At 31.8% G+C, this 15,720-nt stretch overlaps 1 protein-coding gene across 1 annotated transcript in view; it reads right to left on the reverse strand.

The window, feature by feature from the left end:
* LOC133198113 (DBH-like monooxygenase protein 2) overlaps nucleotides 1-15,356 on the reverse strand; it is a 63,802-nt gene extending 48,446 nt beyond the window's left edge. The window contains exons 1-2 of the mRNA XM_061334258.1: nucleotides 15,346-15,356; nucleotides 14,419-14,611 (exon numbers count right to left, since the gene is read on the reverse strand). Of these exons, the coding sequence (XP_061190242.1) occupies nucleotides 14,419-14,611; nucleotides 15,346-15,356 (204 nt within the window). The remainder of the gene's footprint in view (nucleotides 1-14,418; nucleotides 14,612-15,345) is intronic.
* Nucleotides 15,357-15,720: the final 364 nt, after the last annotated feature.

Here is a 15,720-nt window from a genome sequence, read left to right on the forward strand (position 1 = left end):
ACTCACACTGTACCCACGTGTTCTTTAGCCGACAGAGGTCGCTGTTGTATGGCTCGCAGACACCTACATTTTAATTTTGGACAATTTGTCAGACACTTAAGTAAACAATTAAATATTTCATTAATTTCTGAATATAATACAAATCACTTTACGATGCACACGCTTGATGCTAGAAGATTGGCATTCATGTTTTTGTTTTTGTTTTTTTTGTTTTTTTTTTGTTTGTTTTTTTTTGTTTGTTTGTTTGTTTGTTTGTTTGTTTGTTTTTTTTTTTTGTTTTGTTTTGTTTTTTTTTTTAGATTTCAGTAAGAGTGAATAATGACCATATCTGAAACAGCAAAAGTGTTTACTTTCGAAATTTCTAACCATTGTGAATCTGTAAACCTTTTTAAACTAGAATTTCGAGCAAAAGTCTCATAATAAAAAAGACATGCATATAACAATCAGGTGATATGGATTTTTTTTTTAAGTTTGAAATATTAAACCTCCCCATTTTACAAAAAAAAATACACTCTAAAATAAGCAATTAGTTTACCCAAGCCTGCAAAACAAGACAAGAGGAAAAGATTTTTTAAAAATATACTGTAAAGGGTCTAGGTAAAATATTTAAACTTAAAGATAATCCTTTTTTCCTTTCATCGTCATAATCATCATCATCATCATTATCTGTATTTCAAAATACAGTAAAAATATATGTAATAGAAAAGATTCCAACATACAAAATTAATTGACCTCTTTTTGACATATCTTTTTGACAAAGTTGGAGTGGGGTGGGAGTAGTTATTCGCTTAAGAAGCTCCGCTTGAATACCAAGAAACATGGACTGTTCTATAATATGTCACCGAACAGACACGAAAAATGCAGAGATTTCATTGCTAGTAATATAATTTTAAACGATTAATGATATTTCTTGTGCCATATATAACTCATATGTCATCAATTTGCTGTACAATTAAGCCAATGGTATTATGACTTCAAACTCTTATCATAAAAATAAATTTAAAAGAAAATCAGAACTTTTTACAGATTCGATCGTGTAGGATGGGATATATAGATGATGGACATAGGTGTTTGACCTTTTACCTGTAAGGTTTCACGAGTTTAACTACCTTGCATTTATGTTTTAACTTATTCAATATAGGAAGATCAATGTGGTCAGGACGGAGGGGGAAGCAATCGAATGCGATTGACCAAGAGTTATTCAGATATTATTTTTTTTTACAAGAAGTAAAAACTAATATTATGCAGAAAGTTAAACGCAGATTTTAAAGTGCAAATGCAAATCTAAGGGTGTTGCTGAAAAGAAATATGTAAGTTTAAATTCAAATTAAAATTTGGAAGCTTTTTTGCAAATTTTTGAGATATAACAAACATAAAAAAGAAATTCCGAAGCGGTGGTACGAATGCAAACATAAAAGGCAGTGGCCAAAGCGAATTCTGCCTCTGTCTTCCATTTATAGGGGTAAGATACTCTAGTATGCTTGCGCGTTGTGTAGTATAAATTTTTAAATTTTCAGATGACTCATTAATACATGTATTTAATTTGCAGGCTAATATATTTTTTAATGTTCATCATAATCCTTATTTTATTGAGCATCTTGATTGCTAATAGTAATTGATAATAATAATTAATTGTTTATCTAATAAAGTATAGCAGATACGAATTTTGCCTCTGTCTTTCATCATTTATACAGGTTGGGTGCCTCAGGGCATAATCCTCATTACTTTCGAATCCTACTGATCAGGGAAGCCATCAGGCAGATTTATTTTGGGATTGTAATTCGGCTTGAAAAAAAATAAAATGAAGCACGTATAGCAAGGAGTATAGGCTATGCCATGCTGAATGCATAATGAAATGTATAATTTAATGATTTAAACAAAAAGTGAGCTGTTTCTGGATTTATTTCTCAGAATATTTAAACTGAAATCTCAAAAATTTACTAACCATGTGTTCCTTACAAATATTATCACTATTTCCACATGAAAACATTTCCTATAACGGTTGTTAATAGCCCTCCTGGTCCTGAAATCGAGAACATCCAAGATTTCGCCTATTTATACTTTCATTTTGGTTGTCAAGACAATTCGGATCAACGCGCTTTTTGCAGATGACAACTGCATATGCACAAGAGTAGTTAATAGAAGTCTAAGAAATTTTTTTTTTTCAAATTGACCTTTTGAGCAGTTGAGGTGGCAGAGGATAGTTTAGGGACAATATCATATTTTCAGGAAAATTTAGCCTTTTTTCACTATTTCACCAGATCCGTAACAGCTTCCAGGCCCGTGCTAATGCCCTACGCTACCACACAAAAAGCAGAGAAACAACTGTACATACAACTGAACAGCAAGAGATACTGGCTCAACCACCTCATTTTAAAGCTACAATTCATCCTATGAACCACAGACACTTGTTTCGTATACGGGGCATCCCCTACTTATTTTTACCACAAAGTACCTAACTCAATTTCAGGCACCCCCGTTTCAAGCTCTTATTTTGTTAACATATCAATCATTAACCTACTTTAAAATGACATCATACGAATTCAACTTTCCAGTATTCAATTCCGAGGTCTCTGGTTTTATCCTTAATTCATCCCCAACCGCAAGCTTTTGTATCCCATTCAAAGTCTTTTTTTGTATCGAGGTAATTTTCGAGGATTAAATGAGTGGTTTACAATAAAGAAGCTTGACCAGAGACCTCTTAAACGATTTAATTGACAAGAAAAAAAATCACTGCCACCTGAGGTAAAAATGTGGAGAAATAAATCCAGAACCGAGCGCAACTTTTGTGCGCTATAAATATACAGTCTCTTTATGGTCTTTGTAGGTCTTTGGTCTTCTTTTTTTCCGGAGAGCTACGGAAGGCTGTACATTATATCATTATTCTTATAAGAAAAAATATAAATCTAAAAGGCAATTATCTAAAGTACAGGTAATGTCCAAGCAATTACAATGAAAATGAATGTACCAGGATGGGAAAATGCGTTTTTATCCGGAATAGCGTTTTCCCGCCATACGCAGTTCGGGTCGCCAAGTTCTTCACCATTTGTTTTACCGTCGCCGTCCGAGTCCTTCCGACACAACTCCTGCGTCCAAGTCTATTGGGAAAAAAAATTAATGAGCTTTTACATAGTAATTTCTAAATGAAATATTGAATAGTAGTACGGAGCTGAATCTCTTTGACAGGATTTAATAGAAATATCTGAAAGGAAAATATGTTTGTAAGATGCACGTATACCGTTGTCAATAAAATGCATGCTAAATCAGAAGGGCCTCATTTTTGATAATAACGTATATACAAATCACTATCAGTTCCTCTCTCTCTCTCTCTCATCTCTCTCTCTCTCTCTCTCTCTCTCTCTCTCTCTCTCTCTCTCTCTCTCTCTCTCTCTCGTTAAGTTTTTAGATTACCAACCTCACCCTTTTAATTCAAATAACAATCAAACTCTGTGCAATGTAGATTTTTTTTCTTTTGTAAGAAATTAAAGCATGAGTAATTTAAGTTAAAGCCTCATCTGTAAATGCGATTGATTCAAAGAAATTATTTTTCGACAGATTTTTATTCTTTTCTCAACCTTGGATACATTCATTCATTTCATACCTAAAAAAAAGAGAGAGAGAGAGAGAGAGAGAGAGAGAGAGAGAGAGAGAGAGAGAACTTGCCATACAATGGGTATAAAATGCAGAGTAATTTTGGAGTGCATTAAAAGATAACAATATTTTTGTTAGTATTTGTGGAATAAGAATTTAAGTCATGGAAAAAAGTAATGATAATAAATAAATAGATAAATAAAACAAAAACAAAATACAAAAAAAATTGTAGAAAAAACCCAAAAAACAAAAAATAAAAAGGTAATAAAACACACACACATACTCTCACACAGTTCACACAAGCAATGCAAAGTTTAACATTCCAAAGGTTTTGTGTCAAAAAGTGGAAGAGATATTGGACGTGACATGAGAAATGGAAAAGGAAAAAAAATCATTCCTTTATGAAACCTGTTATGCAGATATTAAAATAATAATATTTTTTTAAAAAAACTAGTTAAAGGTAAAGGGTCATTGTACAGTTAGTACCTGAAGAGAAGCGATCACCTGTAAACATCTAAGGGTTTAATAGTAGAAAATCGTTCCTTTTATTGACCGTTTAGCAAACAATAATAGACGGGATTTCAAAATACACCTTACATTTAAAGTTTCCCATGAATATAAATAGCTCAAATGATTGTAAATTATTACTTCTCTCTCTCTCTCTCTCTCTCTTTTACATTAATATTTTAAAGACCATTTTTTTGTGTGAAACCATTAAAATAATAAGGATAATCAAAACGAAGACGAACATTTATTTCTGTCTCATGGATTAAATAAACTTTATTAACAACAATTTCCTATTTTCCCACATTATTGAAAACTATATATTTTTGTGAAAAGAAAGAAAACTATATATTTGATGTAAAGGTTCCAATTTAGTTCTAATTCCACCTTAAAAGCACAACACATAAATATCAATGAAGAAATGTTAAGTTTTAATTAAAAAAAAAAATAGGAAACAGAGACTCTTTCCTTACTTTAGATTTTTTTCCATTCAAAACTGCATTGTTGTTTAAAAAGTGTTTATAATTATGTATATAATAAATGTATAATAATCACCGTAGCATACATGAAATAAAAACAAAAACAATATTGAAGTAATGAATCATTCTAAAAAGATATTTTGCGGTTCAGAAGAGGCTGAGGGATCGATGTTTGTTTGTGGTAGAGAATGTATGTATGTATGTATGTACGTATACTGTTATGCATTTCATTTTGATTGTCCTCTTTAATATTTTAGCTCACTTAGAATCCTTGCCCTTTGAATTTCAACATTTCACAAATTTGTAAGGTGACGAATCATCACGTGAAAATTCGTCAATCCTTAAATATTTGCTGAATTACCATTGCAGAAGAATAGCGGGTTTACATTTTAGTTCAAAGCACCATTGTATTGCATGTACTCTATCCCCGAACAAGTTTACGGTACATTCGGTTAAAATTCTTACAGTTTAATATCATTTTTCACTGCCCATTTTAAATTGCATTTTCAAAATCCTTTTTTAAGGTTAGCTTTCTTTTTTGTGTAACAACAATTTTATCTCTCTCTCTCTCTCTCTCTCTCTTTCTATCTATCTATCAAAACGATTTTTTTGGAAGATTGATCAACAGTGCTATGAATTATTTTGAAAGTGAAAATTAAACTGCGCTTGTTTTTATTACATCAAATTTTGGTAGTTTTATTATTAAGGTCTTTCTTCTCCAACGGAAGACCTTATTGTTTTCGTTCGGTTTCGTTTTCCCTATTATTAAGGTCTTTCGTCTCCAACGGAAGACCTTATTGTTTTCGTTCGGTTTCTTTTTCCTTATTAAGGTCTTCCGTCTTCAGCGGAAGACCTTCTTGTTATTCTTCGGTTTCTTTTCCACTGTTTTTCTTATTATTTTTTTCTTACCGATTTTGTGCACGCGATTTCTCGAAAACGGTTCGCTTGATTTTCATGAAACTTTCAGGTCTGATAGAACATTAAAAAATCTTGATACATATTTTTTTATTTTGATGACGTCCGAAGATTTTTGCAATTTAGTGATTTTTGGAGGGTCAGTTTGTCCGCAGGTTTTCTAAGAAACCACTCATCACAGGAACGTGAAACTTTTATTGAAGACAGAGCAACATATGTTCGATATCTTTTTACTTGGAAATATTTTGTTAAAACATATATAACAAAATTTGTGCAGAATTACAAGATCTTTTAAATGATAACTCGAAAAAAAGGGCTGGCCCCTAAAATAAGGAATCTAAAGGGGTCAAAATATTTTTCCTGATATCTCAAAAATTATTGAGAATTTGTAATACTTCAAAGAAGCAAAGTTGTTCAACATGACAAGTAGCAGCTTGCGAGATCATCAAAATGTGTCGAATGACGTCACTTCCGGCCAAACAGGAAGTAGTAGAAAATTGCTTATTTTCACAGATATTGGTACAGTGCTGCTATCCCACAAGTTGACATGAGATGGGATTGGATAGGATTCAGGATTGAGGATTCACGATAGAAACATATAGAAGTTAATCCAATCCTATCCTATTCTATCCTGTATCCTACAGCCAATCAGATTCGAGTAAAGGTTAATTCATATGTCAGAATAAATTACAGAAATGCAAAAGGATATAGAACGTTTACAAAAGAATTATTTATAAAATCAGAAAAGAAAATAGACGGGTTTTTTTTTTCTTAACACACATTTATGCTATTACCTTCGAGTAATATGGCGTACGATCTAACTGTGAACGATCACCGGAAGAAGTTTCGCATGTAAACAAAGAAGAGATCGGACATCAAAAGATCGTATTTCTTCAGCATATTTGGATGATTAACTCGATTCCTACTTGTGTTACAGTTCAGTAACATGTTTCTCTGTTTAATGTGCTCTGTTTGTCTGGATAATGCCACTTGAACCGTCAGCGGCGGACTATAACAGATCATAATCGCAGTTGTTTGGTGCAAGACCATGTAAGTATACTACACACTGTAAATGTGTGCATGTTTATATATATCTCTCCCTTTAAGCAATGTTTTAATGGCTTGAACTATTAAAATTTTATTCTATTGTAATATAGACAGAAATCGGATGTGGAAAAAAGAGGTTGTGTAGAAAGGGGAGGGGTAGGGGGGTTAAATATTTACAAATACTTTGTCACATGATCAGATGTATTATACCTTTTTCAGTTTGTTATTGCTTTATACTCATTTCCCTACTGTGGTTAAAAAATATTTTTTATATGATTGCAATTTAAAATGATTAAATGCAGAATCATCATGATCATTTCTTATGCTACTGTGTATAATAAGCCCACTCAGCACTTGCATGTACATTGTATGTATGACCTATTGTGAGTTAAACATAAAACATGTAACATAAATTAATCATTTATTATCTTCTTCATTTCAGAGAATGGTACCCAATTTTGCCTGCCCTAATTAGTCATCACAATATAAAGGATTTTACATTTAGAAGTAGGTATGATCAGATTATTTATTTTGTTTATGCATGTTTCATTAAAATACATAAAAATCATTATCTAAGTTGAGATGAAGTGTCTGCAGATTTTATGAATAAGTGATTTTCTTCTTTTTAAAATGTTGAGAGTAAAACTGAAATTAATGTATAATTGTTCTGGTCATCATGGTCATGTTATATATATTTTCATTTCAAGCAAAAAATGAAAAGAAATTAACAAACAATATATTAAATAGATTAATACAAGCAGAAAATAGAGAGAAAAAAACATCCAAACATGTACTCATACTACTTAGCAAGATGGCGAGATGAAATGAATTATAATCTGCAAGTAAATTATGTAAATTATGATTGTTTAATTAAGATATGAGTTCTGACTCTGATGTTGCAATATAAGATTTGATTTTGCTTGATTTGTTTAAAATTAATGCATTACTCTGGGACAGAAAAAGGTTGAATTCAGACAATTGTACATGAAATGAGAAAGATAATCACAATCAAATACAGTTTTAATGCATAATGTATATGACAAAATTTACAATCTACATGCACATAATGGTGTGTGTTTTTTTTCTTCAGGACAATCCTACAAATTTGCAGCTGTACAAATTGCACTTCATCTCATCTGCTGCTGGAATAAATAATGAAAGATTTTCAAACCAGTGTCCAAGAGCCCCTTAGAGTCTGGAATGATGGTGTTCTTTATTAAGGAGATCAGTGTGTGATGTATTTGTTTTCTGTGCATTGACGACATTTGTGAAACTGTTCGGTTACTTTATGACCATCTCTCTGACAAATACTTTGACATTTGAAATGCAATTTGAGCGACGGACAAGTAGGCCAAATAACATGCATGTAAAACATACAACTGTAATAAGACATTGATAAACTTCAATTTAAACAAACTACATGTACATGTATCTTTGAGCTTGGCATTGAAATACATGTATACTTTTCATGGACACTTTTAATGAATTTGTCTCATGATAATGGAACATTCAATTGTTATACATTGTAGATATAAATTGTAGATAATATGCATTTTGTCCAACATATATAATTATATTTATATTCACTGAAAAAAGGGATTACCCTGAATAAATATTGTGAACTTGGTCAATTATTTTTCTTCCTCATTTAGACACTGAATAACATTCAAGATCATATGCCAAGATCAAAAACAAGATTTACTTAAATTTGGGTTATAATATACTGTAACAACTGTGGATTCTTATGCATGTTTTATAAGATCTAAGGAATATGTGTGAGCTGACTACAATAATTATTGCTGTCAACCTGTCTGACTGTGAAGATTTAGAAAAATGTTTTCTGTAAACATAAATTGATTAAATTCTCACACATTAATATTTTTTTAATCAAGATACACTTGTACGGCACTGAACTGACCATAAATTGAGAACAAAGAGAAGCGAAGTAAGAAATTTTAACATTTTGAATATCTTGATTTTTATTTAGCAAACATGATGAAAATGTTGCATGTTTGTAAAATATTCACATACAAACAAATGATGAACTGAACATTTCAAACAGAACTAACTTTAATAATAAATATAAAACAATTTTTTATCATACATTTAAAATTGAATATAATAAGACAATTTTAACTTATTTAATAAATGAAAGTCAACATATTCTAGATCTAAATTTTGACTTGTCTGTTCTCGGTTTATGGTCTTGTCATATCTTGAAGTTCTTATTTAGATTTATGCCAAAAGTAAAATCTAATATACAGCTTATATAGGTGGGGTTAGATCTATACGTTATTTTCGTGATGCCCAGTTAAGGGGAAAACAAAGTTTTGCATAAATTTTACATGAACAGATGAAACATACACTTGTTAAAACATCAAACATATTCTATTTTTAGGTCACCTGAGTCACTCAGGTGACCTATTGCTACAATGTATCCGTTTTTGTCCGTCGTCGTGCGTTAACATTTAAACATTTTCAGCTTCTTCTCTGAAACCGCTCAACCAATTTCAACCAATTTTGGCATATAGCATCTATGGGTGAAGGGGGACAAAAATTATGAATTTCATGGTCCCTGCCCCCCTGGGGCCTGAGGGGTGGGACTAAAACCACCAAAATTAATGCAATCTTTAAAAATCTTCTTCTTTACTCCTGGACATCAAGCAGTCAAACTGTTGGCATGATTGTAATAAGCATTGAGCCATCTACCAAAATTGTGAAATTCATGGCCCCAGGGTCAGGGGTTCTGATGCTAGGGCAGGGCAATATAGATCATATAGTGAAAGTGCATTATTTCTTTGAAAATCTTCTTCTCTGCTCCTGGGTATTAGATAAACTAACTAAGTACATAGTTATATAGAGCAAGACTGCCTCTTCCAAAATTGTGAATTTCATGGCCCCTGGGTCAGGGGTTCTGGTGTTAGGGAGGGGCTCTATTGATTATATAGTGAAAATGCATTAAATCTTTGAAAATCTTCTCCTCTGCTCCTTGGTATGAAATAAAGTAACTAAGTACATAGTTATAATGAGCATGGCTGCCTCTTTCCAAATTGTGAATTTCATGGCCCCTGGGTCAGGGGTTCTAGTGTTAGGGAGAGGCTCTATTGATTATATAGTGAAAATGCATTATATCTTTGAAAATCTGCTTCTCTGCTCATGAGTATTAAATAAATTAACTAAGTACATTGTTATGATGAACATAGCTGCTTCTTCCAAAATTGTGAATTTCATGGCCCCTGGGTCAGGGGTTCTGGTGAAGGGAGGGGGGACTCTATTGATTATATAGTGAAAATTCATAATTTCTTTCAGAATATTTTTTTCTACTCCTGGTTATAAAGCAAAGAAACAAGTGTATAGTTATGATGAGCAAGGATGCTTTTACAAAATTTTTAAAACTTGTGGTCCCAGGGGTTCTGTTGTTTCTCTGAAGGGGCGGGGGCTCTATTTGATAAGATAGTGAAAATGTGTGAATTCTTTGAAAATCTTCAACTAATTGCATAGTTATGATGATGGGGGTACCTCTTCCAAATTTGTAAATTTTCAACACCTGGACCATTTAGTCAAGTGTTCTGGTCCTGGCCAGGGCTCTGTTAATTTGTATTCTATTGAGTGAAGTTATTCCCCTTTGCCATTCACTTTTGATAATTAATCACTGTAGATAATGTATTTGAAAGGTTAATAGAATAAAGGAATTATGCAAGAACATTTATTGTATAATATAAAAAGTACTTTCATAGTTTTAATAATCAGGTAGACTTGGAAATAATAGATGAATAAAAATGAAACAAAAATAACTTATCTTCTTAAATGTTCTTCAAAGGCCAAGTGAGGCCAATGTGAGAGGTAATAATATAGACATTTTGTTAAGTTTGCAAGGTAATAGTGATAAATGGGGGACAGATAGAAAGATACTAGACCAATTATTTTGTTGATCATAATCGTACTAATTTTCTTGCTATTGGGCAACAATTAAAGCTTCATTTATCAGTTTATGGATCCTCTAAATTGTTGTACTCAGGTGACTGTTAAGGCCCTTGGGCCTCTTGTTGTCATTATTTAGTATGTGTAGACTTGATAGAGAAATTGTTTTTTCAATGGGTACGCGGTACGGTTATAATTCAGTGTACCTACCCCGCATGAAGGATTTGGTATTCGTGGTCTGATTCTTATAAAGAGTTTAAATTTCGTTCCTTTTGTCTACTTAATCATAACATTAGAAAAGTATCTGCAATCTTTATTGTTTCCCCATTTTTCTCTCTCTAATTTTAACTCCATTTATTTTTCATAGAGAACAAATTCGAAAGAAATCACGAACACCTTGACGTCTCCCAATCATTGTTAGTATGTAAAATTAAACACAAATAAAATATAACTATATTTTTTTCTTCAATTCTTCCGAAGTTCCAATTTCTTCACATGTTCGCTAGATCAATACTTGCCTACTTTTTATTACAATTCTTTTGTTTACATTTTAACTGGTTACTCGCAAATTAATTCGTGCGGGGTTTCGGAAATTAATGGAAGTCGATCTCGATTATTTTTTTCTCCATTAAAATTTATTACATTTAAATTAATTACATAACTATAACTGATTTTTATTTGATGGTCATTTTATAATTTTTTTTTTTCGTTTTGTCAAATTAACTCACAAATATTAAAAAAAAAACTGAGAGCAGCAGGATACAATGTAGGATAGGATAGGATTAGACTGAAATGACAGGATAGGATTGTAGGATGCAGGATTCACGATAGGATAGCTAGGATAGGATTGTCAACTTATAGGATAGGAGCACTGTATTGAATTGAATTATGCATGTCACAGAGGACGTCTGATTGCATTTCCTGTCAAGTATCATCTCTTTTGTCAACTTCCGGTTAAACCGGAAGTGACTATAAATGGCGTATTTCTGCAGATATCAACATAAAATTAAATGATTGAATTCAACCAAGACTTTTGACCCAGTTTTCTCTTGATTGGGGGTCACTACCGGTCAAACCGGAAGTAGTCTTAATTTGCTTTATTTCAAGAAAATCAGCATAAAAATCATTAAAAACTAAATACAGATCGACATATCATTTTTGGTCTGGAGGCCTTCTTTTTAAGTATATATTACTTTCATTTATCCATCTTACAAGCAATGCTTCTGAAAATTGGACGGAAGACCTACTCGTTGCTTTGCAACGAGCTTTGCTCTAGTTATTATTATTTTTCTTACTGATTTTGTGCACGCGAGTTCTCGGAAATGGCTCAGTCAATTTTCACCAAACTTTCAGATCTGACAGATATTCATCTGAACCTTGTCGGAAATGTTCGTCGTCGATGACGTCATTTCCGCGTGAGATATGGACGATTTTCTGATTTTCAGAGGGTCGGCTTGTCCTGGCAATCACTCCTAAACGACTCAAGATATTGAGATGAGATTTTCAGTGACGGTAGAGGAAGGATTTTAGAGTTGTGCTTTTTTGCGTCTATATATTTCCAGCTTAAATGGCACCGAAGCTCGCCAGGGCTCGAAAAATAGGCTCACAAGCATCTCGCAAAATTTGACAATTTTTCTTTCATATATTTATACCTTTCAATATTTTGTTAACATATATAAAACAAAAGATGTGTAAAATTACAAGACCTTTCATTTGATATCAAGTAAAAGGGTCTGTCCTTCAAAATAGGGGCACAGAGGGGTCAAAAGTCTTTAATGTATTACTGTTGAACGATCAATATTTTGTTATGAATTACTAAAGCAAAAATGTTCATCTTAACGCTTTGCAACTACGTTTTAAAATTGTGATCATATGTTACGTAATAAGGGATCAAAAGGGGCCAGAAAGCTAAATCTTTGAAGCTTTATATCTCGAAAAGGGGAAGTATTTTAATAAGCAATAGTGAACAAAAGATGTTCAGAATAATATTCTGAACAATATGCAATCTTTCAATTTTTGCAAAACAGCCCCATTAAGGACATGAAGGGCTGGCCCCTAAATATTTCACTTCAGCATATCTCGAAAACGAAAATAAATTTCTGAATAGTTGTTGAACAAAAAGTCTTCAAAATCACAAGACCTTTCATTTGATATCAAGTAAAAGGGGCTGCACCCTCAAAATAGGGGCACAGAGGGGTCAAAAGTCTTTAATGTATTACTGTTGAACGATCAATATTTTGTTATGAATTACTAAAGCAAAAATGTTCATCTTAACGCTTTGCAACTACGTTTTAAAATTGTGATCATATGTTACGTAATAAGGGATCAAAAGGGGCCAGAAAGCTAAATCTTTGAAGCTTTATATCTCGAAAAGGGGAAGTATTTTAATAAGCAATAGTGAACAAAAGATGTTCAGAATAATATTCTGAACAATATGCAATCTTTCAATTTTTGCAAAACAGCCCCATTAAGGACATGAAGGGCTGGCCCCTAAATATTTCACTTCAGCATATCTCGAAAACGAAAATAAATTTCTGAATAGTTGTTGAACAAAAAGTCTTCAAAATCACAAGACCTTTCATTTGATATCAAGTAAAAGGGGCTGCACCCTCAAAATAGGGGATCAGAGGTGTCAAAAGTCTTTTATGTATTACTGTTGAACGATCAATATTTTGTTATAAATTACTGAAGCAAAAATGTTCTTCTTAACGCTTTGCAACTATATGTTTTAAAATTTTGATCATATGTTACATTATAAGGGACCAAAAGGGGCCAGAATGCTAAATCTTTGAAGCTTTATATCTCAAAAAGGGAAAATATTTTAATAAGCAATATTGAATAAAAGATGTTCAGAATTATGTTCTAAACAATATGCATCCTTTCATTTTTTTTTTTTTTTTTGCAAAACGGCCCAATTAAGGACTTGAAGGGCCAGCCTCCGAATATTTTTACTTAGAATATCTCGAAAACGAAAAGAAACTTCTGAATGGTTGTTGAACAAAAAGTCTGAAATTACAAGACCTTTCATTTGCTATCACGAAAAAAGGACTGAACCTTTAAATTAGGGATTCAGAGGGGCTAAAAGATTCTAATCTGTAACTCTTGAACGATCAATATTTTGTTATAAATTACTGAAGCAGAAATACTTTAGTAACAATATGCAACAAAATATTGTAAAAATTTGATCCTCTGTTACGTAATAAGGAGCCATAAGGGTCCTGAATGCTGAACCTTTCATGCTTTATATCTCGAAAAGGGTAAACATTTTGATAAGCAATATTGAACAAAATATGTTCAAGATAATGTTAAATAAATCAAAAGAATGAAATCTAATAAGGGAAGTCTTAATATCATTATCTTCTAACGATTATCTTAGTCAAAATCATATCTCATCTTATCAAAAATCGGACGGAAGACCTACTCGTTGCTCGCAACGAGATCTCATCTAGTTATTATTATTATATTTTGCACAATGACTGACAAAAAAGGATCAACTCTATCGTCTAGCCCATTTTTTGTATTCAGGTACAATGAAAAGTTGCCCGACTGAAGCTTCTTCAAAAAGGATTTTGCAAAGAAGAAATCAAGACCACTAACAAAAATTCTAATTAACCTGAGATCCGGCTCTTTTCTTGACATCGAGAAAATCTAGTTTAATCTTCCTTTGTTAACCCCCCCCCCCCCAACCCCCCTTAGATGACATTATTTCATAAACAACAATACATATATACAATAACTGAAAAAAAAGTTATCATTATCATTTAAAATTTTAAAGCAAGTCTAAAGTAAATAAAAATATATTGAACAGACGAAGCATAACATGCATATACATTCACGGTTGTATATCTTAGATCTAAATAAAGCAATCAAATGAAATTCAAATGATAAGAGCATTATATCTCTCTTCAACAGTTTGTTATACTTTAGTACAGACAGTATTCCTTTTTTTTTTTAGATTTACCTTCCCAGCAGCATCAAAATCCTCGCCAAATGGATTCCTTGATCCGCCCCCTAATTCGTTCCTGTGACCTACTCCGTGCCAGAGATAATTCGGTTTACAAGGATGTGGTACAGAGTCCCCATTTGGTATTTTCGATTGGAAATACTTGAATCCAAGTGAACACGTAAAGAGCAAGCAAATGCAAAAAGAAATCCTGTTTAGAAATAGTTAATAAAACAAAAATCTGTAAATTAACCATAACAAAAGATCAAATAATCCTAAGAAAAAATGAATATTAAACACACTTTCCAATATTTTCTTTAAAAACAAATACTGTAAGGAAATACTTAGTCTAAACAAAAATGGAATGACTAAATTTTAAAGTTGATTAACAAATCATGTGAAGAAATGCTATAGTTTGCAAAGAAGAATTTTGGAATATTTGTTTGCCACACTCTGCTATTTTGACATTATTTCTAGTACTCTGACTTTTAGTTTTTTCACAATGCATAAAAAAGGATAGAGCAGATGAGAACTGATAAGTATCTGTCAGTAAATGAAATTATTTTTGCATCACGGCTCTTAATTCAACTCTGGGATATATATATATATATATATATATATATATATATATATATATATATATATATATATATATATATATATATATATATATATATATATATATATATATATATATATATATATATATATATATATATATATTTAATTTTATATAAGGCACTGCAATCAAGAGCTGTTTTAAGTTCAGCTCTTTTAATGGTACAAATATATAATCACTGCCTAGATGAACGATTGCTAAAAGGAAAATTGAGAATCGGAAACTGTTCAAATGATTAAATTCATAAAAAAAAAATGTAAATCATGCATTACTATTAGAAATTATACATAATTATTTTTAATATCTGGGTAAAGGTAAGGACTCACCCTTTTGCCATCCTGTTTAAAAGTGGATTTAAATATCTAAAAACAGACGTTTATATGCCAGTTGCTTTTCATGGTTAATTGAAATGTAATGACCCGCCCTCTTCAGAATCGTTTCCTTTTTAAATGTGGATAGAATGTTTAACTATAGTTCTGCTAGCTTTTTACCTGTGACTTGAGTATAGTAAGCAATGAGGACCATAAATCACTTATTTTAAAGAGCCACAATTTAGGGAACCTCGATCTTTCAACAGAGTACAACATTTCTTAAATGAATTTTGTCGAATATCTAGAAAAATTAAATAGATTAAATGAACAAATGACAAAGCAAGTACAAAAATAGTCTTTGTTTGCAAGGATCATTATCGTAATTGCATT

Source organism: Saccostrea echinata, unplaced genomic scaffold (genome assembly GCF_033153115.1).
Source record: "Saccostrea echinata isolate AGI-Se365-2 ecotype Australia unplaced genomic scaffold, CSIRO_AGI_Sech_v1 ptg000033l, whole genome shotgun sequence".
NCBI lineage: Eukaryota > Metazoa > Mollusca > Bivalvia > Ostreida > Ostreidae > Saccostrea > Saccostrea echinata.